General features: G+C 28.2%; 3 protein-coding genes across 4 annotated transcripts; 2 read left to right on the forward strand and 1 right to left on the reverse strand.

The window, feature by feature from the left end:
* Positions 1-26,680, forward strand: LOC132932063 (mediator of DNA damage checkpoint protein 1-like). 2 transcript variants are annotated; one of them, XM_060998262.1, is made up of 16 exons: positions 1-449; positions 14,496-14,692; positions 14,790-14,884; positions 15,722-15,849; positions 15,904-16,157; positions 16,224-16,356; positions 17,151-17,246; positions 20,628-20,821; positions 20,896-21,003; positions 21,558-21,776; positions 23,414-23,820; positions 24,327-24,420; positions 24,566-24,680; positions 24,753-24,911; positions 25,332-25,479; positions 25,555-26,680. In XM_060998262.1, the coding sequence occupies exons 2-16, from the start codon at positions 14,521-14,523 to the stop codon at positions 25,981-25,983; spliced, it is 2,751 nt and encodes a 916-aa protein (XP_060854245.1). In that variant the 5' UTR covers positions 1-449; positions 14,496-14,520; the 3' UTR covers positions 25,984-26,680. The 2 variants fall into 2 exon arrangements, with proteins under 2 accessions (XP_060854245.1, XP_060854254.1); XM_060998271.1 differs by lacking the exon at positions 21,558-21,776.
* LOC132917569 (eukaryotic translation initiation factor 4E-like) lies at positions 12,247-13,432 on the forward strand. Its single transcript, XM_060978365.1, has one exon. The coding sequence runs from the start codon at positions 12,875-12,877 to the stop codon at positions 13,430-13,432; it is 558 nt and encodes a 185-aa protein (XP_060834348.1). The 5' UTR covers positions 12,247-12,874.
* Positions 17,057-18,502, reverse strand: LOC132932078 (transmembrane protein 223). The gene is made up of 3 exons (XM_060998282.1): positions 17,963-18,502; positions 17,745-17,887; positions 17,057-17,460 (listed from the first exon to the last, which is right to left on the reverse strand). The coding sequence occupies exons 1-3, from the start codon at positions 18,360-18,362 to the stop codon at positions 17,311-17,313; spliced, it is 693 nt and encodes a 230-aa protein (XP_060854265.1). The 5' UTR covers positions 18,363-18,502; the 3' UTR covers positions 17,057-17,310.
* Positions 26,681-27,031: the final 351 nt, after the last annotated feature.

The following is a 27,031-nucleotide window of genomic DNA, read 5'->3' on the forward strand; positions in this document are numbered from 1 at the left end:
GACGCGCGCCGACCGTCAAACCCGCCGCCGCTGCCTCCGTCGCCGTCGCCGCCCCGCACACGAGCGTAGTCGTATTATAGTTGTGGTGCTGCTGCTCGACGAGATGAACTGCACGTCCTGACGAGTCCTCCGTCGCCGCTGCAACACCGCCGCAGTCGCATATTATATTCCTGTGGCGACACACTGCACACAGTCATCGTGCAATAGGTATATCGCATATTACATATATTACTACTACGCATTACGCTCGACCGTCACGGTATAGGCATACACATTTATCGTCGTCGGAATAGTATTATCATATCATCGCACCATCGTCGTGTCAGTACGTCGTCGACCGCGCGCCTATATACATCACACTTGCAGCAGCTGTACGCGCGCGCGCGATAACGCCGTATCGTTCGTCTCTGCAGAGCTCTGTCGGCCGGACTGCGCTGCACACCAGCCAAGTAAGTACCTAAAAGTGCACCATCTACCCTTAAATCGTTTTCAATTTATCCTTTATAATGTTATTATAATATTTTTTCGTGTAGTGTTACGTATATATGTGTAGTTACTTGTGTTATTTTTATATTATATATTATAAGAACCGATGATGGCTATGTTTTTCATATCTACACACATAGAACACGCTGCAGCAGGTTATAATATTATGTGTGGTGTGGGTGGTGATTTATTATAAGTGCGTCTCTATAATATCAAGGGAGGAAGAATCTAGAGAATTTATTGCATTTTACATTGAAATTACATTTAAATATGTTACATCTTTCAGACACATACCGTATATTATTTATATATTGTGTAGTTATGGAATAGTTTTTGTTTTTATTCACTCGCCCGCCGTTTCCTATATTGGCGTGCAGCTCGTAGGTATATAGGTTTTGCTATAACGCACGACAAAACCGCAACGTGCTCCTATGCGGCGGTGACTATACAGTGAAGGTGTGCGTGCGTTTTGCTTTCCCTCTTAGAAAGCGGAAGGTGCAAACTTTTACGTCAATCGTCATCACCGCTGTCGATTATAACACCGCGTGCAGTGTAATAGGTATAAATTAACGGGGGAAAAAAATTACCAAATTTCGTTATTTGGCGTCTTACAGAATTTTGTAACATAACGTTTCTAATAATATGAGTAAAATAAATTAAAAACATTATTTTATTTTTCATGTTAGTCTGGAAATAGCGAAACGCGTATGAGGTAGTCAACATTACCGCGCGTTTATTATGTGTATACCTACCTACCTATAAAATATAAATATATTATATGCGTTACATAATAATAATGTGTCGCCGGGAGACTTTAACGCTAGCATCCCGTTCGGATTACCTCTACTCGAATCGAAACGGTTATTGCGCGGCTGTTACGTTTTTAATAATAACATAGTATTATATATATTATAATAATCCGTAATCGTATATATATACCTATAAAATATAATAAGTGTGTATACTCGTTGCTGTATTTTCCGGTCGAAAAAATTATTCGGTTCCGTATATATATATATATGAACCATCATGATAATGGAAAATTTTCCATAAACAGAAAATATCACGCGTTTTGATATTATTCATAAAATCGGAATGTCATTTATGTATATACGTACCAACTTATAGTATATGCATAGTACTTATGTATACATTCAGTGACATAACTATATGTTACCTATAAGTGATAGACAACAATTCCGGTTTTATTTTCTTACATTTTTTCTCATAACATAACCACCAGTCAAACACGTGGATTCGTTTTTTTTAAATCTTTTTTTTAAATTGCGAAACGACCATGACTGCCGCCTGACCGGTAGCCAAAGAAGGTGATGCGCAACTTCTTTTGAATCTTCACGGTGCAGGGAAGCGTTTGATTTTTTTGTTCACGTGTTGTAAACACGATCTAATATATTAATCTTGTTATTTTGACGCTGAACAAAAGTGATGACGGTAATAATAATATATAATAATAGGTACATATCGAAAATACTATGTGTTGTTGACAAAACCGAAAGTTTAATGGTAATGCATAGGTATTGCATCATTAAGATCACTAATTAATTTTTATAGTCAATATTGTAGTTCTTATAATTTTATAATTATTTATTAGATTAATAATTTTTCTTTATCAATAATAATAGTAATACATTAATGAACAACACGAGTTGGAAGAAAATAGATCATTTATTTATAGATTTATATTCGTTTGTGATTGGTTATGTAATATTAAAACGACTGTTAAAAAAACACATTTAGGCTAACTCTGATATATGACATAATTATTACACAAAAAGTAATGTTTAACGAAATCTATAATAAGTACCCAACAACCGTAGCCAACGTTTGATTTTAATTTACGTAGGTACTTGATTTCTCTAAATCTTAATTAAAAAAATAATAATAATAAAGTTAATAATTAATAAAAGCGATATAATCATACACAATTATCACACTAAACTGTCGTTATTATAAATAAAATATTCTATGAGATAAATAAAAAAAACTACTGTACATTTTTATATAAAATTATTTTGTATGTATGTAACAATGTAACTATAAGTTATCATTTTCGTCATAAATTCATTGCAGTTTATATTTATCAATGGTTTATTAGGTAATGAATATGCAAATAAAATAGGTTTATGGAAAAAAAAATATTACTGTAAAACATTTTAAATACAATAAATAATATACCTAATTAACGTTGAAAATTATTATTTTTATAATATAAATATTATTGTACATAGCAGGTACAATAATTGCAGCTTTTCACTCAGTTTAATATAATGTTTGTGTCATATTTTTCACGCGTACCTACTATATATTTCTTAATAGAGAGGTAATAGAATGTCTGCAGTAATTATTACTTGAAAATATTTGAACATTATGGAACACTTTGTACCTACCTATATGTAAAAGAACATAATTTGTATTATAATTTGTATCGTTTTACTTTCACTTTGCATAAATTGAAGTCTAATCGATTGTTAAATTATTGATAAATATCATACATATCATATATTGTATATTTATATGTATTGAACAATTATTAACTTAAAGTACGTTTACTTATAAATATCTACGTTAAATAAATGTTTAGATATTTTTGTTGAAACTATTTTTGTTAAAATGTATTATACTTACTAAACTAAATAATTTATATACATAAATTTGTATATGCAATGTATTCTATAATACTATATGTATTCTTAAGTATTAAAATATATTTAAATAGAACGTGTTTATAATATATTGTGTGACTTCGCAATCGTTTGAAAAAAATACTTGTTCGATTATAAACATTTCGGTAACACATTATCCCCTCCCAACTCGATTATAACAACAAAAATGAAGAGTTATACAATAAAGTTTTTAAATAATGATATAACGCTGAACATCTTCATAATTCACAAACACCGCATGTGCTTCTAATAGCTTAAGTAGGTATTAAGTAAATGTAAAAAAATAAATATTTGCTGAATCACTGGCATTCGCTGTAGGTACATATAACCGGCGTAGGTATGTGACGCCATTATTATAATATTATATTATCGTGAACAATATTTCGAGATACACGCACACACAAACAAACTCGTGGAATGCGATTTAATCCCCAAAATGAACTTTCTAGTCTGAGTTATTTGCATTCGAGCCGTTTTTAAACTGTCATTAATCACGTGGTTATAGCCGTGTCTCTGAGCATATATTATTATACATACCGGATGCGAGATCCAAAATCTACCACTGTCTGTCGGACTATGTCCACAAAGCCCAGCAGCAACTCGGTAGAGAAATCCGCAGGGGTCAAATACTCAAATCGTTAATATTGTACCTATAAATAGCATTACTGTACTATGTTTATTATTTTTATACAATATATGTAGGAATACATGTTTCGTACGCGAAGTTGCGGAGAAAAATATATACTCCCACGATTGAAAAATGTACGTACTGCGTCATCTGCACTCTGCAGCGGTATCTATCTATACTGTGGTTCACGAAAAGTACAATTATGTTTAATAAAATAAACAATGCAAATAACAAACCCACGTTTTTTGTGTGAATTCACGGCCCATTTTCCATTCGATTCGAAAATTATGAACAACAATGACAGTTATTATATTGTTGATGTATTATAATACGACACCACGTGTTGTTGCGGTTGACGCCTTCTCCGCTAAGGAGCATATAGGTACGATATTTGTTTCGTCCGGATAACAAAATAATTTATGCATAAGTATCAGAGTGACTTATGCATTGTACATTTTTCTAATGAATATAATGTTTACATATAATTAATCGTTTGGTTAATATATTGTGAACCGCTTATAAAATACAAATGAAATCTTTGTGTGCGCTACAAAAGTAAAATTAGTTTTTTTTTTTGATTTATGATCCTGTAGAACTTGATGACATGATATTACTACAGTTTTCATTCGTAGAATAAAATTGAAAAGTTCTGATTTATGGTGTGAATAAAATATATTAATAGGATCCAACTATCTATATAATTTAAATTTTTACACACCATTTACTTTGATAATTATTACTATTATATGTGTTTAATTATATTTGCTTTCCAATTTTTATATTTTATAAAACATCCGACACAATTATAGTATATTTGTATTATTACAGTCATATTATAATAGCTCGGATTTTTTGTCGGTGACATTTTTACATCCGATAAATTAATATTTATTTCATGTATAACGCGTGCTATTTGTAAAAACTACGTATGATAAATTTTATTAATGCGACTAGCACCGGGTCACCGGCCCTGACTACCGGCCATTAACACCAGCTGTAATGATATATTTTATAACTTAAAAATTTAAAACGATCTCTTGAAACGTGTATAGAATAACAAGTGAAATATGTGTTTGCGATATTCGCGATGAAGCGATAAGCGTACATGCGCAGCCAGTCTGCGAGCATCATCACCGTACCGCAATACATCGTATCGTTCGATATCATTAACACGTAATAATAAATATTATTGAATTTTAAATTTTCACTTTCGTTGCACAATAACGTTATAAATTAAATAGTATATATTATTATATACATTTTCGGTTTTTAAAAATTAAAATACAACCCTGATATATATATCTAATATGTATGTATTATTACAACTAAAAACTTTAGACGGGTTAATAGTCTTTCGGGGTATATCGTTAGACTATACAACAGCTATGAGCTTGTTGTGCGCATAAATACATACGGCTGTAGGCGCCGTGGTTGCTACGTTCTGCGTATATAGGTATATATTATACAGTATACACACTTGAATTATTACGTATTTTTTTCTCGCCTTAACAATCCAGTTGACCTTTAAATTCCGAATTTCCGATTAACCAGATTGTCAACTTTTCACAACTCACCCGGCGTTCCCGTTCGTAGATTATTATAAAACAAAAATATATGCGTAAATAATATACAATAATATATGCAATATATATAAATGTACAGCCGTACCTATAGGTGTATAATATTATTATGTATATAACTGGAGGAGGATGTTATACTATTAAAACTATCACTTTCTACCGTTTGACCAACAGGAAGTACAGTTTTGACCATTTTATTTATTATATCAAATTTTGGTGTATATATAGGTATGAGATATAATTTTGAACATTATAACAATGAATTAAGCCGTATGCATTTGTATAATTTATAAGTATACCTATAAATAAGAGGCTTAATGGATACAATACTTGTACATAGATAACATAGGTTACTATTACTATACTTGTCTGTACACACACATTCCACATTAGTATTTCGTTTTCGTTAGCGTTGTATAACAACAATAATATAAATTCCGCGGTATATACCTGTATGTGTAGTGTATGTGCTATATATGTGTATATAATCGTATTATCCTTATTATTTTTCAAGACTTTTGGTCAATCGTCACTCGTTATATCTATAATAGACAGCAGCTTCGTACTATTGTTTCTATGGTATGGACCTAAAATCGTTTGTTCAGCTATTGAGTTAAAGGGAAGTTATAAAAAGGTTTATTTTTCTTAGACCGGTATCAGTCAACTAAATTACCTTCGTCTCAATCTCTAGCTATATACATAGATAACCTAGACAGTATATAATATCAGAGGTTTGAAAACTGTGATGCATTAAAACTTTGGTTTCTAGTTCCTATGAGGTGATGAAGAATATAATTTAAAATATTAATACATTAAAAATTATCGTGATCCGCAATACACATTTTGTGGTCCGAAAAATTAAGGTTTGAGAACCTCTTGTACCTACCTACCAATATTATATTGTACACACACACACACACACACACACACACACACACACACACACACACGAATAACACCAGTGAGGAGCAGACAATTTGATTAAGGAGGGCAAAAAAAATCGCCATAACAATATTTCATTAGCCCTTGGGGCTGTCAAAGTAATATCATTGATTATTGAATAGACTATTCTATAATGAATGGTAATATTAAAGTCAGAAGATCCGACGAGGCGCGCGCCACGCGTGTCCGTTATTGTGTATGATCGCGGTCAATGATCGCGCACACCACCGTTGACTTCATAGACAAATTCAAGTATATAACAATATCACACAAGCAATATGGTTATTGTTTGTCTTTCTATTATATCGGTAGGTAACTCGTTTATACCCGTCAGCCCCCACAGCATTTGTATTCATCGCGTTGCAGACACGCGAGCGCAATGAACCAATAAACATAATATAAACAGCTGATGTAGCTGTTTTGTGTAGGTATAAATAGGTATATAATTTTATAATAATGTTAATAATGTTCAAATATATGATATTGTCCGCCGTACTATCATCACGAGTATATCTAAAACTCGTAACAATGTTTTTTGGTTTTGATTTTTGGCGTTTGACAATATAAAATTTCAAAATTCACAGTAAGTACTGTAGCCTGCAGGTGCTGAAATCGTATTATTTTTCAAATTATACACATCACGTGTGCTGTCTGAGTATAATTCAGTCTTAAATGTATACCTGTACGGCTGTAAGCGTTTAGCTTTTTATATCCACCGATTGTCAAAAAAATAATAATCACCGTTTAACCTATATTGTAAGCATTTAGGAAACGCTCTTTCGTGACGCATTAATATATCAGCCATGTCTTATATATTATTATAACAAGCACACGAACGACTCGCGGGGGATAAGTACTTGGTGCCACGTATACATATATATATGTATTGTATGTATATAACATAGGTTGTAGGCGTTGTATATATAAAAATATATGGTATATGTATTGGGGAGTTGTGCAATTATTATCTCCACGTAGATATTTTATATTGTTTGCGGCACTGTAGCTATTGTACTTAGGGAGCTGTGTGTTACCTAACGATATTGAATTCGTTTTTGCAGTGGTTATACTATACACACATGTCTACATATATATATATAATATGTGAATGTACCTAGACGGTCGATCCAATATAAACATAATTATAATATATTGCTGTAGTTATTATTATATTTTAACGTTATGTGTATACAATACCTATAGTATATACTAAACAACGAAACGCGACCGTAGTATGTTATATATCACACACAAGTTGATTATTTCAGTAGTAGTGGACCAATATTTTGCGGTATAAATACCACTCCGACTATTATACTATTTAAATACTTATAATTAATTCATTATATTGTTACGGTTATTTTTATGTATGGACATTTTTACTTAGGAATATAAAATAAAATATAAGATTTATGTTGTTAATAAAAATTTAAAATATTATTATGATAAAAAATAACAATAAGTATATTTTATTTTATTTTATTATCTAAATATTGTGTGCTATAAATATTATAATAATCTCAAATAATATAAGAGCATTTTTTTCAAAAAACATAATTTTATGTAGAAAACGCCAGTATAGTGATAAAAAAATCAACCCTTGCGTATAATTAAAAAGTGTACGTACAAAGTACTTAACGTTAAATGGTGAAGAGTTAGAATAATATGTGTTATTTACACACACACACACACACACACACACACACACACACACACACACACACACACACACACACACACACACACATATCAATATACATAAAATCATGTTTAATATATAAACAGCTATCACCGAAGGTGATATATTATATAGGTATTAGCATTGATTATTAAATAGTTTATTCTATAATCAATGGTATTACTGGTATTAGGTACCTACCACTATTTTAAATTTTAAATCGTATGTATATATTTAACAAATTATACTGTCATATTTTGCACGTAAGTCTTTATGACTAATTTCATATAATTCGTCAATCGTTTTTTAAGCATAGTACCAGCACGATTTTTTGGTTGAAAAGTGTTGGTGGAACGCGAATGTGAATTTGCTAATATAATATTATATTATACCTATGTAGCATTGTCATTGTGAATTCATTGTGGCTTGCGCGCGACGACTTCGAACTGTGGATTGTATCGAATCCGATGTATAGAAAGCTTAAAGTGAAAGGATTCAAGCAATGATGGATTGATGGTGCAGCCTCATCTTTAATAATACATAATGATATCAGAATAGAAACACACGGAACGGGTCAAAGTTTACGCATGACTGAACAATATGGGTTCAACTTCTATAATACATAGGTACTATATGTGATGTGTGCATATGTACATACCTACAGTAAACGTTGCGCATTTTATTTTCAAGGGTTGGCGCTGCTATTTGTGCAATACTGTTGTAAAACTATAATGACAAGTAGATATACCCACCTGTTTATGCGTCATATGTGCAAAACGTGTTTTACATATTATATATTACAGTCTTTATAAGGTATAATCTGCAAATAAAATAACATATATGTATATTACAATAGCTAATAGCTAAATATAATATGCAAATGTAATTATAGATATTATATTAATAAAATTAATGTAGTCGGATGATTTCCTGGTATTTTATTGGTATTATTATGTATAACATATTTTATTTTCTAATTTTAATGTTTTCTGATCAATATAAAAGGTCAACACGAATGTTAATAATAATTAATAATAATTTATGGATCAGGAGTAAGAATATGGAACTAAACATGGAGTAGTTATAAAACTACTCCAATTTTAGGTATATAATATACTTATACATTATGTATATCGTAAATTGTCCATAATACATTTCTTTGTAAAAAAAACTAAATGAAAGCCAGGAAGCACCTTGATCTAAGTTCTAGAAGCCCAATAACCTCGAGACAAATATTTTTTATTTGTTGCAGAGCGTTTTTATATTGTATTACTTCCATGTTATATTTCATTAAAAAAAATTAACTACGTATCGATCTAAAATAATATTGTTTTATAAATTATTACAACACAGCCGATTTGTCTTTATAAAATATAATTATGTATGTATTATATACATTGTATATATATAGAATGGAAATTATACATATAGACGCTATCAGTAGTTTAATGATCCGCAAAAATGATTTGAATAACAATATAAAAAAATTATCAAATGTGATGAATAGATGCTTATTAATCAATTTGAATATAGTCGTATGCAATTTAATCACTATAGTTATAATATAAATTATACATAGATACCTACTTGTCAGTTAATTTTCTTATTGGATAATGGATAGTGTACATTTTGTTTACCGATGTTTAAATTTAATTACATTAATCAAGTTTATGATATTAGGTATTTAATTAGTATAGTTAAAAAAAATTGTCCAACTGTATGTATTAAGTGTTTAATTTTACAAAAGTCTTATTATTTACGATTTCAATATCTGACTTAAGGGAAAATCTGTATTAAAATTATAGAAAAACAAGATGACTTCGTATACTATTTAGTATAATTTATAATTATTAATTAAACCATTCAAAGAAAGCAAATACAACTTAATATTTATAAAATACGAATAGTCTTTAAAGTAAAATGATCAGTGCTTTTATAATAAATATGGTATTAAAAATATATGATTTTTATGCATTTCAACGATAAAAAATTATTCCAATAATATATTATTCTAATCGTGTTTTATGTTAGAACACGAATATTACTCCACCTTCTTATTATACAATGCATATTATGGTCATTTTTGTTAATGCCAACGATGATTCGATTGCGATAAATAAACTGATAATGTATTTTGTACATCAGGCGTAAATCAAAAAAAACTTGGTAAATATCCAAAAACATTGCACATATCTTCATTATGTAGGTATTATTGGTATTATTATGACGTGGTTAAAATGTTAAACATCGCGTAATCGTATTGTTTTTTTTTTCACTTTTATCCAAACGACCAAACATCATACATGACATAATTGAATATATAATTTAACTATTACGTTTGTATAATGTATATAATATATATAGATATTTATGAAAGCTTTGGTCGATATTCAATTATTAAATTATATCATAAATTATTGGCTCATTATGTGAGTGACATGCTGTAGACTTTGGAATTTGGATACTTAACAAATACAATAACTATAAGAACGAGAAAATATGTTTATTTTTTTATTAGAAACTTTCACTACCTACATATAAGTTAGAAGATTTGATTGTATCTATTATAATAATTATATGAGTAGTCAAATATTACAAGAAATACTTCCGGTGTTTTTTTTTTACCTAAAAACAACCCTAGAAATGTTCTTAAGTAATTGAATAGACTGGGGATGTCATGGAGTAAAAATGTATTATTTACGTTAGTCCTTGGCTCTTGCCTCGTTAGATTACATTAGAATAATCTCACCTACTTTTATTTGCGGTCGGTCATTATTATAGAGCACTCAGCACTAGTCAATTTAATAACTAAAAAAACTTCGTACAATAGAATTGGTAACTTTCAAATCATAAAATAAATCTTTTATTCTATTATAATTATTTATAATCACCATGTGTTTATAGCATTTATTATAATTTTACCATTGAATATTATTAATTCAAGTAGGTACCTAACTACTAACGTTGTGTGAGAGTCTGTCTTAAGAGAAACAATTTAAGTAGAAATCCCCGAGGGTAAATTATATTATTATTTGGAAATTGAGCAAGGCCGGATTAAAGGGGGGACCAGGGGACGCACGATTCCGGGACCTATTGATTTGAGAAACCCATTACTCTCTAGAAATTGTTTTTAAATGCACACTGTCAAAATAAATTTCGAAAAATAAAATTAAAAAGTCTGTACTTACCAAGTGTACCATGAAAAATCAATACATTTTCTTAATTAAAAAAAAATATATATATAATAAATTGATACCTATTTAATAATAATACTATACATTCTATAAATTAGAAAAATAGGAGTTATAAATTGCTCTATAATTTATTATTATTTTTATCATGAAAAGTAGCTGTAAGTTGTTATTGGTTTTTAAATATATATATTGTGATTATTAGTAATTAGTTATTAGTCAATAAAGAGAATTGGAATAATATCCATATTCCATGTATAGTAGTTTAAGTTTTTTATTTCCCCGTGCACATGTTATGTTAAAATCTAAAGTCATCATATTTCATGAAATATGATGTTTATATGCAGCTAAAATTGATGAAGTGTTTCCAAAAATATTCTGAAAAATATTGATAATACTAACTAATAAGTAAAAAAAAAAAAAAATGCAATATGATTATTAATTATGATAATGAATTTATAATTTATCATTATTTATATAATTATATCTTATGTTACATTATGCAATACATTAACATAAAAGAAAAAATATTATACAATGTTTTTAAATTAATGTACAATAATTTATTTTTCCAAATTTTCCGGAGTAAAGTTCGTGATTATTGTCTTATACATGTTGAATATCCTTTAATATAATCCAATATTACGGAAATATGCTAAAATATTCTATAATATGTACCATAAACTAAAATATTCTGAAATATTCTCAGAAGTAAAAATATGCATTAATATGTAAAAAAAACTTTTTTGACAGATTTTACAGGTTATGAAATGCAAACATCTCTTACTCCCATCAAACAGCATATTATGTTTGTTAAAAATATGTTTTTGCATAAGAATCCGGACTCTAATTATTACACATTAGGGTTCAGCAGAACATATTTTGTGATATTAGCTTTAATATTAGAGTAAATTTAACTATTATCAAATTTAGAGGTAAGAATATTATATAGAAAATATCAAAATGATATATGCTTTTATTGATATTATCATTTTAAAGTTGTAATATTTTACATAGCTATAACTCATTTTAAAATGATAATATCAATAAAAGTATTTTATGTTATTTTCTAGATAATATTTTTACCTTTAAATTTGATAATAGGTAAATTTACTCTAATATTAAAGCTAACATCACAAAATGTATTCTGCTGAACGCAAATTTGTTATGATATACGTTAGTACCACGACAACACATGCGGGTATGGCGTCTTCTTAAGTATTTCTGAATAATATCGACTAAACTTATTTTATTGGTTATCACTATTAACTGTATTCAATAACAAATAATTAAATATTTTATTTACAAACACGTAGGTACCTATAGACATAATATACCTGGATAATATTATGTACATATGTTTTCGATCAATCATCTGTAAGACTATATTATATTATATGATTTATAATTCACTATAGCTAGTTATTATTAACTAGCTACAAATAAAATAAAATAGATTTATCAACACGCGTATGTATATTTACATGTTACTATTTGTTTTTTTAATATTAAATAAATAAAATTTTTCACAGAAAATTAAACATTTTGTTATTTTTAAATTGTAAGGTTAGGGTATTTTATATTTTAAACATTTTAAAACTTTAATACAAATACTTTTACTACCAACTATTACTAATACTACCACATCTATTACACCACTACAAATATAAATATATATTTCAAGTATGACACGTTATGCTAATGTCCCACTATCTTTTAACTGGACATTTTGGTACAAAGATAAGTGCGCAAAGGACGACGATTGGAGAATGAATTTCCAAAAGCTATTCGAAGTTTCGACGGTTACGGAATTTATCGAGGCCTACAATAAAACAAAATTGCCTTCTCGTTTACCCCTAGGAGCTAGTTATTATTTTTTCAAAAATGGAATACAGCCAATGTGGGAAGAAGAACCGAATAAAGGCGCAGGAGCTTGGGTAATTGTGGTTACTAATCGGATTAGTAATGATTTGAATTTGATTTGGTCAGATATGTTGTTTACACTCATTACTAGCGGCTTTAAAGAGTTGTCGTGTTATTTATGTGGTATCACGTGTAACGTGAGGGACAAACAAACACAAAAAGTTACAATATGGACAGTTAAAACTACATTGGAAAATTATGAACATATAATAAAGATTGGAAAAATTCTACAAACCCTCAAACAAAACGTTTACGAAATAAAATCAATAAAATATAAATTACATAATAGATTGTCAAATGATTTTGACTATGTGTTATAGATTTTAAAATTGTGTGTAAAACTATGTATAAAAAAAAATTATAATTGTACTATAGCAAATATGTTTTGAGTTTATTTGTACGCGTGATATCTATAAATTTAAATTTATTTAATATAATTAATGAAACTACAACTCAACAGGAATTTTGTGTTAATTTCCAATTAAAATTATTATACTATCAATATTTATTTAAAAATGTAAAATTATTTTAATATTTTTTATAAAATTTCAATCATTACTCATTAATATTAATAAAAACTACCTACTCTGGAGAGTTAGTTTTTTTTATTTTCAATCCAAAAATATATCATTTTAATTTTTAATATAAATCATAATTTACCAAATTGTTAGTGATTTGAATATCAAGTATAATTTTTGATTTAAAATATAATTGTATGATATTTATGGAGATTATTACGTTTATAGACAATAAATACAAAGATACTTTGTTCAAATATAGTGAAAACAAAAATATTGCATAAGTATTTACGATGATAAATTGAAAATTTAAATTTGTAAGAACTTTATAGTTGATACAATGTTATTATATTTATATAGTATCTACTTATAAAGTCTATATCTATAAGTTTGTAAGAAAGTATATACTTTTAAGACATATGGTATGTAGTATACAAGTTATTAATGTGTACACTTTACACTGTTTTTATTTAGATATTTGCAAGTATCTATAGGTAAGCGTATTTATTTAATATTTTAATACCTATCTCTAATTTAGATACGTGTTAGTTATAATTAATGTTTCTTTTAACTGTATAATATTATAATATTATAATATTTACATAAATATACGTAGACGAAAATATTATAGGAAATATAAGCAATAAGGTAATAGATATAGCGATTAGGTGTTGTACGGACCTACAGTATTTGCTATTTTGATCAGTGTTCAATTAATAAAATATTCACTTAGTGACTTAGTACATCGGCTAAATTATTTTTCAATCGCATTATTATGATTTTTTCTAGGTATATTATATTGAGTACTTATAACGTCGAAGCACCGGAAAAAAACTAATTATATTCTTACATTTTTGTTCTATAGAACTGCTGCACAAACAACATACACAATGCACAGAAATCACTTGCTATTTTCACTCCTCGGCCTTTTAGCCGTTGCATGTGCCGTGCCGAACGAAAGGAAGAAATTCGTTAGAGTCATCACTGAACCGAAACCAGGAGAAGAATATGTTAGCATACACACGGGAATGCCTTCGTCGGCCGTTCATAGCGTACCTTTAGGTGTGTTGTAATTGTGGATTTTAAACGAAATTAAAAAAAAAAAAAAACTCACACTAGAAAACGATAAAATATATTTTTAACGAGATTTTCATTGCAGAGAGCGATATGGATGTGAAAATCCAAGACGAAGGACAAACGGGCATAAAAGAAGTCACTGATGGTTCTGTGCCAATGGAAGAAAAAATTTACGCGGTACGTATACCGATATGTTCATAGAGATATAAACATTTTTAAGAGATGCTTACTGCGGGTCACGCGGGTCATAAAAATAGTCATTATAAATATCACGGGTCAGCAATTAAATAAAAGAAAATATTATTATGTTCGCTGCGTAATAATTTTATGTAATGATTTTATTATTGCGTGAAAACTTTTATTTTACACCGAATGCAATGGAACATCTTATCCGTGTTATATACATATACATTAAACATTAATAGTGTTATAATAAAGGTCTACCTGACATTACCTCTATAGGTGCTTAACCTAAAGGATACCACTATATGACTATAATACTATATAATTGCATTATACAATGAATAAAAATGTTCACATTTATTTCGAAACCGCTGTTTCATCTAGCGTAAAATTAATTTTGCGGTTTGTGTGATAGTATTAAAATAGGTACATTATCCGAGTTAATTTTGAGTATAAAATAACTCAACAACACATAAGGAACAATAATCTAAAATTTCAGAATTCAGTAGTATATTTCATAAAACGATTAAAATACCATGTGATCTTGTTAAATACCTATTTATGGCTATAAGTCAAATTTAATTAGGTGTTCGGTACAATTTAAGATTTCGAGCAATACGATGAATATAGTATGTACCTAATATTTATTTATTTTATTTTACAATATTTTCCGTGTCTAGAGACACTTTTTCTAGTAGAAAATTGAATCTAGTTAGTACCTTCTTTGAGGGTTACAAGTTACAACGGTTTTGTCAACACGACAAATACATGAATTGTGTCATTTATTTAAATTAAATATAATAAGTACTATGTATTGTGTTTTTTATTCAGCATAAAAAGTTGTATCCATCCAATGAAGATGGATTAAGAAAATCAAGGCCAGAAAAAAAATATACTGGACCAATTGAAACAGAAGCCATTACTCACGAAGTTTTTGCCACTAAGCCTAACAAATTAAAGTAGGTCAATCGAATACCTGAATCAATATTGTTTAATAAAATGTATTTTGTTAGGATTAAGCGTGAAGATGAGATTACTCAGAACCCTTCAAAAGTTCAAGATAAAACGAGAAATAATAACAAAGAAGACGACGGCTTGTTTGATTTCGTGGATTCCCCGTACGGAAATCAACCAATTGTCGGTTCAGCATCTTCTCAGGCGTCCCGGGTTAATATAAAAAAAGCACCAAACGGCCAAGAATACGAATATGAGTATGTCTATTACTATTATGACGAGGATGAAGAACACGCAAAACCCGGTTCCAAAGGTATAATATATACGAATACATTTTTTGATCTCTGAAATCTAAAACAATATTTGTTTCAAATCACAGCTAGTCAGAGTACATCAAATTCACCACCAACCAGTTCAAAACCCCACAAGGATGTAAAAGAAAATAGCAAACCAAAAAAACCTGCTGTTGTACAAGATGAAAATCAATTTGTCCAAAATACCAACAAGGGCAGGTCGGTATCAACTATTCACAATCTTATAATATATTATATAGCAATATATTTGTTGTGTCTAATTTATAATTGTTAAAAAATATAACCATTAATCATTTTAATTGAATATCATTATGTGGCACATTATATTTTAAATGTAGTTTTATTACTCTAAATTTGTTTAAAAGTTTCTATTAATGTGAAATGGTTTAAAAATTGAACTATTATTCTGGGTTTAATGAGTTTACATATAGTTGGCTAGTTAATTAAAAACATTCACTGTAATGATGTCAGGGAACAGAATAACCTATGCTTGCCAGGGTATAGGTTAACTAATTTTAGACTTAGGAAATAGTAAAATTCAGAAAAATTAAACAAAGCTAAAAAAAATTCTCACCAATTAGTTTTTTTTTGTTAAAATAGGCCAACATTTTTTTACAAGTATTTAAAAAAAATTATATCTAGTAACATTAATATATAATTCTTAAATTGGTACCCAAAACCTATACAAACAAATGTTTTATATTTTTGAGATGATAATAAATCTTATCTTATTTTCCTTAGGAGTAAATTTAAAAATAAATTTATTTTCTTATTGGAGTATTTTCTTAGAAGCAAAAAATACATTTGGATGTTAACTCAAAATATCTTATTTATAAAATATAAATATAATTCATATAATAAAATATTATTAAGAGTTCATTAAATAATAGTCAAGTAATACAAGTAGTCTTCTTTTTTTTTTTAATTTATAAAACATACAGTTCAATTTACATCTGCAATAAAATTTAATTTAATTTTGATTTACATTTTAGGTTGTCTGTGGTAGAACATACTGTTACTACAGTAGAACCTGAAGGACATGCTAACTTTGCAGTTAATGATATTGCTGAACATCATAGTAAAATAAAGTAAGTACCTATAAGAATAACAAAATGTGTAGTACTATGCAATAAATTAACAAAAAAAAAAAATTTATACATTCCTACTCAATCCTGCAGTATAATCAAATAATTTAGGATTATAAATTTTGCCATTTTTATCTAATGTATAGTGAAACCATTTTCCTTTGACTTTGAGTGGTATATTTTGACCACTCGAATTTCTCCCAACAGCACAGCTAACCTGAAACAATATAATCTTATAATACTAGTGACACATAAAATAAAATATACACAATATTCTAATTTAAAATACATAGAATATAGAACTAATAGATTTAAAATTATGTAAGTACAACATGATATGTTAGTTATTCGATTTATATTAGTGAAGTAGAGAAACATTTAATAGACAGAAAACATGTGACAAGCATATGATTATTGATGAAAATTTGTCATTGACATTTGTGGATACTGGGTTTAGATAACATTTTTTCCAAATAGAATAGTGTTACTGAATATACTTACTGTTTCAAGAGGTATAGTTGTTGTTATATTTCGATTGAAAAAACCAAAAGACGTTATACTCAAATGATCGCCTCCTTTACACAAAACCAACATTTTCACAGATTTCATTGTGTAAACAGAGCATATAGCAATTAATGTTGTACCTTTAAACATGACAATATTTTATTTTCAGTTTTTAAATTAATAAGAATTTAATAAATTAATAATCTATTTCTTACCCATACATAAACAGGCAATGGGAATACCAAGAGTTGCTATTTTTCCACGAGATTTTATTTTATCTACCCACGATATTGGCTGATGGTTTTCATTATTGTCGGGCTCTTTGTTTAGTAAGACATTGTAAGAATCAGCTACTGTAATCCAAAAACCAAACTGAACTATAGAAAACACGCTGATCATTTTGTATGTTTTGTCGCTAGATGATTTGTATAGAAGTACATCTTTTGAGACATTGGTATTTAAATTAAATATTGATTGTTCATTGAAATGTCTCTTATTAAGACTTTTTAATTTTTCCAATTGACTTTTGTGTAATCTATCAAAAGTGTTAAACGTCCGATTAAACGTTACACATCGTAGACATGGTAGAAAATTAAAAATTCGTTGAAACGTCATTGGTATTTTAAATTAATTACAATAAACAGAAATAACTTTACGATTATGCACTGTAAAAATAAAATAAAATAACAATTCATTAATTATGAATTTATGATTGAAAACTCGCTGTTGTAAAATATTTAACTCATTTATCACAGTATCACATTATTTTTCACCGAGTGATTTGATCTATCTCTTATCATTTTCGAACGTTAGAGATACGTAAATTATTTTATTGTGGCGTTGGTACAACTTGTAGCTTATGCATTATGGTTTGTATCGACAACGAGTCTACACAACAAAACGTCTCGATAGCCGAAGGTCGTTTAGTACAACTCATCGATGTTTAAATTAAACACACACCAAATTACGGCTTTAGAATTTAAATAATAATAATTTATAGCTGTGGCGCAAACTGGATAGAAAATAATATTATTTATTTTATTTTATTTATTATTTATTATTTTTTGATTTAATTCAGTACTAAATATGATACAATGTGGTAAGTTTGGATAAAAGTTAAATCCCTATGCGGCTATGTATCTACTGCCTGTAGTCTACCAGAAAATATTATTAAAAGAAAATATTTTTAAATACTTAATATTGGTTATTTACATACTAGGTACCTAGGTAACACCTTACACTTATCTACTCAACGAAAGATCTAACTGAGATCTGAAATCTCAATATGATTTAATGAATAATTTTATAATAGGTATTCAAACGTCAAACAATAACAAAATAAAGTAACTGTTTAGGATCATAGATACAATGTAATAATGGCAAATTGAAGTTTATTAAACTACCTATATATCTAAGTCACGATTCGTATTAATGTATAATGAATGAATAATCATAACAACAATATCAATGAAGTCTGCTTCTAGGTATCAGTATTTTTTTTTTAATTGCTTTAAGCATACCTACTAATTTAACTACTAACCTACTTACCTACATTTTTGTTTGTAATGTTTAAATTATTATTATACATTATTACTTTAGGTCTATAGAATATAGGTCGGCATTTTTATAATACTTACTAGTATAATTCTTCTATTTACTTAATGATGGCATCATATGGGGTATTTAATTTTAAGCTATGGTGGGATTTAGGTACCTATAATATCTTGAGTCTAAATTGCATATTCAAATTATTCAATTCATATTTCATGCGTGCAACTATGATTAAAGCCTATAGGAAATAAACATTTTCTATTTATCACATGTATTCTATGTTTTTATAAAATACCTATGACTTAAAATTACATAACTATGAATTTATTACTGTTTCTATTATTCCTATATTGGTGGAGCTTCCCTCAACTTTTTCTAATTCATACGATTGTAGTCTCTGAGAGTTATAAAACTTTGACTTTAGTGTAACTATAAGTAGGTACTAGGTATTATAAAGTATATAAAATAAATATAATATTTAGTCTAGTAGGTAAGTACTTATTTAATTATACTTGGACGATTATATACGAAATTATACATTTTTAATAGATTTATGTTAATTACTAATAATTATTAAGATTTTTAAATCAATATAGTCTCCGTAACTTCTATACTCATTATCATGAATCCTTAGTGAAAAGAGTTAAATTTTTAACACGGATCCTACCTACTATTTTTTTAGAATTTTAATTTCGATTTATATTCCCATATGTCATATCAACAGTTTGATAAAAATCATCTTTTTAAGGGACCGTCAAATCAATATTTGTTTTCTCTGTTTAACCTAGCCATCTAGGAATAAAGATATTCCGTATTTCCACGATTACAATTCTCTGGTGCAGTTTAGGGCAACCGTTAAAGGCACTTATTATATATTTTATGAAAATATAAGTATATTTCATGTACATTGACCAGATAGGTAATTAAAATTTTTATTCATAAAGTATTATTATTAATGGTTAAAAATAATCGAGTTAATTAAAATTAAAATATGGTTATATTTATAAAAAAAACTATTAAGTATTAAAAACTATTAATTAATTTTGCAATTAAAAATGTGGTTCACATTAAAATAAAATTAAGTCTGTATTTGAAAATATGGTCTTTATTATTTTAGTATGCTTAAAATTTTAAAAATTTGAATTTGAATAATTTGATTTATTTGGAAAAAATGGTGTGAGCAATGCGTATGTTTGGTGAATCACTCTGTATAACTTTATTATCACAATAATGCATAAAATATACATTTTGAATAACTAACTTTAAGCGTGTGATCGTAATTATCGAACTATATAAAATAGATTACATTTTAACACATTTTTTATTTAGGGACTCTGGACGTAATCTTGAAGCAGCTCTATCAGTTCCGTCATCTTCGCCGCCAGTTTCCGAAGAGCGTCTTCCGCATAACCCTAGATTCCCTGTCCGATCTCGTGGCAATTCAAAACCTGCTCAGGAAATTGCTACGACGGCTGTACCTGTTACAGATACCCCGATTACTCGTATACGAGCGAATAATAATGGTAAAAGTAGTTTATCATCTTTCATCTACTTACTGAATGATTTTTTTTTAACGATAACGAATACATTTAAAAAGGCCCGCACCAACCAGGTTTGGATTTGGTGGACAGCAGTGCTTTTAGAACTCATTCTAGTAGTGGCCAACACGCGCAGGCTACTTCACCAAGACACGAAAATCATAAAGGTAAAACACACATATCTAACAATACAGACTAATACATTATTAATGATAAATTATTATACTATAGTATTTAATAGAAAAGTATTTTGTAAATACCTAGGTATGTCGTCACGTAGATTGCTATAATATTACGTGTTTACTACATAGTATAGCACAGTATCTGGGTTATAGTAAATTATGTGGAAATTATTTTCATTTAAGATTAATTTAGTGGAAGAAGGGTTAATTGACCAAAACAATATTTTACTTATTTTTATATGATATTTATAACGGGCGTTGAAGGACAATCCAGTTTATACTATATTAGTGCATAATATTATATGGGCGTAATTCTAAAAACTAATATAATATCTACTTTTGTACAGAATAAAATATATTTTGTATTTTAATAATAAATTATTAAATTATTATGTATACATGTGTAAATGAGAATTTGTGAGTGTGTGTGTGTGTGTGTATGTGTGTGTGTGGATAATATCTAATCTTGAAGGCCAATTGGACGTTCCAAGACAAGGCGGCTGTGTGAGGTTAAAACTGGTGAAAATACATATTTTCAGATGCTGTGGTACAAACGACCGCGATGCCAGCAGATCAAGTAGCAACTATTAATAACGCTTATAACACTCAGCTGACAGAAACAGTAGCATCTGTAACAGAAACAGTTAGCTTAGATCGGAATCAAGACAATACCGATGTGGATACTAAGGGGTTATCATTGACGACAACATTAACCCCCGACGAGGTCGTCACGATCGTCACCCAACGTTATACCGCAGGTTCGCGACGGACGTATGCTAATATCAACTAATCATACTGACATCGTATTGGATGGCTTTTTTTAACTGTGTATTTATGAATACATCGCTTTAGTTTTTTATATAGCTTTTAAAATGCTTAAATTAACAATAATTTTAACGAGGATCGTCGTATTTCAATATAATTACTTGTGGACCTTTACATTTTAACCGTATAGTTAATAATTGTGCTTGATAATAATATTTATATCGTTAAAATACACATTTTACGTTAATGAATTAAATAACAAATGCCTTAACTATTTTCATCTCTTATACTAACGTTGCATAAATGCATAATAATGTACCTATAGTATTACTTTAGATTATGTTATGATTATTAATAATTAAATTATTATTCAAGTATAGCTTGTATTTTATTGTCATCATAGTGATCGGTGAATTGGATACACCTGTTGTGTACCTATGCCCTATGGGTATAAAACCTCTCCTTCGGTTTATTGTTCACGGGTGGTTGACCAGTGAACACCAGATAGTTAAAGAAAATGGCACGCCAATATCAAACATTTAATAGAGTCTTCAAAATAAATCGTTGAGTTAAAGATAAAAAAAATTAACTCTTAACTAAAAATTAATATAATTTTTATGAAGTGATATTGTAATAATTTTTATTGAAATTATTATTAAATTAATATACATTAAGTATATTGACAGTCTTTTAAAATAATTTTCTATTTTTGGCATTATTTTTAAAATTGTATTAATTTATTAATTTATATTATTTGAATTTAAAAAAATGTGATGTTAAAAGTTCTAGCCTTGTTGCATGAAAAATCAATCACTAAACATTTAATGAATCAATAGTGAGCTAATGGTTCCTTGTACATTATTTTATGGTTCATGATTGGGCTATTTAATTCTATTGTATTATTAAATTAATCAATTTTTCATGCAACTAACTCGACTATGGTCTATAGTATGATATGTATTAAGAAAATGGATTAGAAACAAAAATATGTTTATTTTTGACTTTTGAATGACAAGAAAACTATCTGTCACATACTCCAGTCTCTTTTTAAAATAAGAATACTTTTGTTACAGAAATTTGAGAATTATTTATACTTTATATCTACCAATTATACTAGACAACTATTAAAGATAATATTCATAGGTGTATAGTTGTTATTTTAGTTCCCATAAGAAATTTAAGTAAATATAGTTTTAGTAGGTATTTAATATATAGTATAATTGTCTAAGCGACAATAATGTTTATAAAACAGATTAAATTGGGAATCATTTCTTATTTATGTCTTTCATTAACCATCATCAATCATTACATAATTTAAGAGGAAGTCACATTAAAATTGTTGTTTTTATATTATCCATTAATAGGATTTCGATTATTTTTAGTTCATAATATTAATTTAACGTTTATATGTTTTTTTTTTACTATTCCTTGAAGCTTATATATAAGTATATTATTTAGTATTTACTACGTCTTGACATAGCTAACATACAATGTGACGTCCTCTTATAATAATAATAATAATTACACGAAATTCGATATTTTTATTTTATCGAATTTCGGTACGAAATAACTGCACATTGCAGTATCATTTCCATAAAATATGTTTAGAAAACAATCGAATTTGCTATAGGGTCGACGGACAAAGGAGCAGTAGACTTGTACGCCATTTTGCAGCAAACACGTAGCGAAGAAACGGCCAACACTATATTATCGAATGAACATTCCACGAGGTTTGAGGACAGCGAAACACAATATCCAACTACTTTGAGGCTGGCACCAACCACGACCACAACTACCACAACACAAGCTCCGACGACAACAACGACAACTACTACCACAACCACCACCACTCCAGCACCTGCACCAGCACGTCAAGCTCCTGGATCTGGGCCTGTGCGTAGCCGTTATCGAGGTGGCTCCGTGGGTAGCAGGAACGGATTAACGTCGACTACTACGACAACGACAACTGAGTTACCGCCATCCGATGAGGTCACTGAAAGACGTAAATTCAAACCTACTCGAGAACGGAACACACAGGTAATATAATGGTTTAATAATTTAATAGTTAACGACAAATCTGACGAGACTAGAATTATTGTGGTATTGTAAATAACTGGAAATTATGATAAATACGTTATATTTTAAGCTACCTACAGTAAAAAGGGTGTTTTAAAAATATTTACTTCAAGTGAAGAACGATACAACTGTACATTAATTTTAAACACTTCATTGGTTGGTAAACATTCATATAATGTCTCTTAGTAGAGATATTATTAATTCATATAATCGGAGACTATAATATTATGAAAAATACATTATTATGCTATTTTTATATACTTAGTATAATAGACAAAACTGATATAAATGTATTAGTTATCTGTATAGTAAAATAGATAATAGCATACTAATAATGACAATACCGCGCGTCATGATAGGTACATTTAATATGGGTATAATGTATATTAATATATTACATATTATACACCCATGTCAATATATTATTGTTTATTTGTTTTTTTAAATTATTATACTATATTTTATAGGGATCCATCTATAGTAAGAGATATCAATCTTCTACAGCCGCTCTCGATAAAGAGTCTTCCACTACTGAAAGCGAAGTAGTAACAAAAGCACAAAGTAATTTACTATAGTATTATATTTTTTTCACAGTAGGTATTTGAAAACTTTATTTACCAATTTTAAACATCATGATAATTGATAATATACATAGAATTTAATTATAAATTAAGAGTTAATTATCTACATAAAACAATTATTTTAGAACCTTCATTCGGCCGTCAAAGAACACGTGCAAGTAAACCCATATCAAGCACAGTTCCTATTGATGAAAATGTAGAGGTTACATCAGCAGCACCAAAGCCTAACTTTGCGGAAAGGTATAAACTTATTTTTTAAACAAATAATATTTTTAAAAGTTCAAACATAAAATAATAATAAATATATTGCAGATCCAATTTGAGGAGACAAAATAGTAGAAACAAATTTACAACATCTGCATCAACAACTATAACAACACCAGCTGTACAGCAAGTAACAGAAGAGAATGAAAGCAGTGTTTCTGAACTCGAAGTTTCAGAGCCAACAACCACAACTGCTAAAGCTATCGGGTAAGTTATTTACTTATTACAACAATTAAATTATTAATAGCACAATTACGTGTCTATAACTTACTATAAGTCTATAAAACGTGTCTATTTCTGGTATTGTGTATCAGTGACAGATAAATATAAAATGAAAAAGGATAGAATACAAAAGGATTTGATGTTAATTTTTCAAGACACTTAGTTATATCGAATACAATACGTATACTAAAATAAAATAGAATAAAAATAATGAATTATAATATACTCGTATCTATTGTACTTAAACGATGAAACAATAATGATACACAGATTTAGCGACAAACAAGACTGCTTAGGCACACGTATTCTCTGTGTGTTGAAAAGTTATTATTATCTTTAGTAAAGTAGGCTATAAAAAAAGAACACAACAATTGAGTAATACAATATTATGATATATTTTTGTAGAGGTAAACTGAGACCAAATATTAGACCATTGAGACCAGGATTAAGGTTGAATTTTGGTGGAAAGGGTTCATCAACAACAGCGGCCCCTGTACAATCCACAACTCAAGCACCTATTATAGAAAGTTCTCCAGATGAAGTAGAAGAAAAGGTTTGTATCTAATTAACGTATATTTTGTATTAAATTGTTATTTGCGTGTAATTAAATGTCTGTTATATTTATCAGGAACAAGTACAAGAAACAAGCCCAACTCCAACACCAGACACACTTTCAAGGCTTAAGAACAAATCTAGATTCAGAGTACCAGAAAAACAAGCTCCACTTGCACCAAAACAACAAACTCTAGCTCCTCCTGTTACTGGCCAAAATAGAAAGCATTTATTGTCTAATTTGTTACCCAAAAAGAAATCGATTCAAACTGAAGAGCCTCCAGTATCTGAGGATGTGAAAGTAGTAATAGAAAATGAACAGGAAAACGCGGAATTACAAAACGAAGAAGACGTCGAACGACAACAACCTTCGTCTACTACGACCACCACGACTGAGGCACCACCATCGTCTACAAACAAATTATCATCTTTGTTATCCAAGCGAAGGCCACTGCAAAGAAGACCAGTTGATCTACCTAGCAAACAATCAAATCAAGATGAATAATAAATCAAAATTATATTTAAAAAACTATTGGATAAAATATAATATGTATGATCCATATAGATACTAATTTTAAATGTATAAAATTTAGTATCCAATTCAGCTAATTATTTTAAGTAATAATTTTGTTCCCCTAAATATATCATTATTTTAAATTAATTTTGTATTATAATTTATGATTTTTGAAAAAAAAAAAAATATTTTTTGTAAAAGACTCCAAAAAAATTAATTTTTTGCAACACTGTCGTGTTTTGCATATTATTGATTGGTAAATTATCTATTATAGTTATAATATGAAATGATAGTACCAACTATTAAAAAAGAATATTGTTGTTAAAATAATTATAATTCATCTTCTAAAGGTTATGAAATTACCATCACAATACCATTTATTGAAAGTAAACATAAAATATGTCATTTATATATTTAATGTAAGTAGGTAACTAATTACTTTATACAAAAATATTGTGTTAATATAAGAATATATTTTTTCTGATAAATATCTATTGTATCTTCTGTAGTAAACAATAAAAATGTATATATTATTAAATTATCTATATTATTCTTGAAAGCTTATCAAAGTTTAACGATAGTAAAGTAAATTAATTACACGACTTTACACACAAATTAAATATTAAATATTTTAATTTGTACCTATAAGTTTATAATAAAATATTAAAATAAATGATATTACACTTTCTGATATTTATTTTATCACCTGTTCATTAACATATCATGATGATACTTAAACTGTTTAATGTTTATTAACATACTTAAGTTTGTATAATGCATCAGCATATAATATTTTTATAACATATTGCATAATAATACTTTGTTGAGATATTATTTAGCATGAGCTAATTAATAAGTACACATATATTGCTGATAGATGTTGAAATGAGAATTTAAAGAATTGGAAACTAGAATTATTTCGCCATAGAGATAAATGTAATAAACATTTTATGAATTATCCACATATTATCTTATTTTGTTAAATTTCTACCAATACAAAATGTGTTAATTATAAATTAAATGAATCGGATTCACCTAA

The sequence above is a fragment of the Rhopalosiphum padi genome, chromosome 1 (assembly GCF_020882245.1).
Source record: "Rhopalosiphum padi isolate XX-2018 chromosome 1, ASM2088224v1, whole genome shotgun sequence".
Taxonomy (NCBI): Eukaryota; Metazoa; Arthropoda; class Insecta; order Hemiptera; family Aphididae; genus Rhopalosiphum; species Rhopalosiphum padi.

Coding starts and splice junctions, on each gene's coding strand:
- LOC132917569 (XM_060978365.1), top strand. CDS start 12,875: ATGACACGTTATGCTAATGTCCCACTATCTTTTAACTGGACATTTTGG.
- LOC132932063 (XM_060998262.1), top strand. CDS start 14,521: ATGCACAGAAATCACTTGCTATTTTCACTCCTCGGCCTTTTAGCCGTT. Junction 17,247..20,627: donor GAACATCATAGTAAAATAAA/GTAAGTACCTAT, acceptor TTTTTTATTTAG/GGACTCTGGACGTAATCTTG. Junction 21,777..23,413: donor CACCCAACGTTATACCGCAG/GTTCGCGACGGA, acceptor AATTTGCTATAG/GGTCGACGGACAAAGGAGCA.
- LOC132932078 (XM_060998282.1), bottom strand. CDS start 18,362: ATGACGTTTCAACGAATTTTTAATTTTCTACCATGTCTACGATGTGTA. Junction 17,888..17,962: donor CATTGCCTGTTTATGTATGG/GTAAGAAATAGA, acceptor TCATGTTTAAAG/GTACAACATTAATTGCTATA. Junction 17,461..17,744: donor CAACTATACCTCTTGAAACA/GTAAGTATATTC, acceptor ATATTGTTTCAG/GTTAGCTGTGCTGTTGGGAG.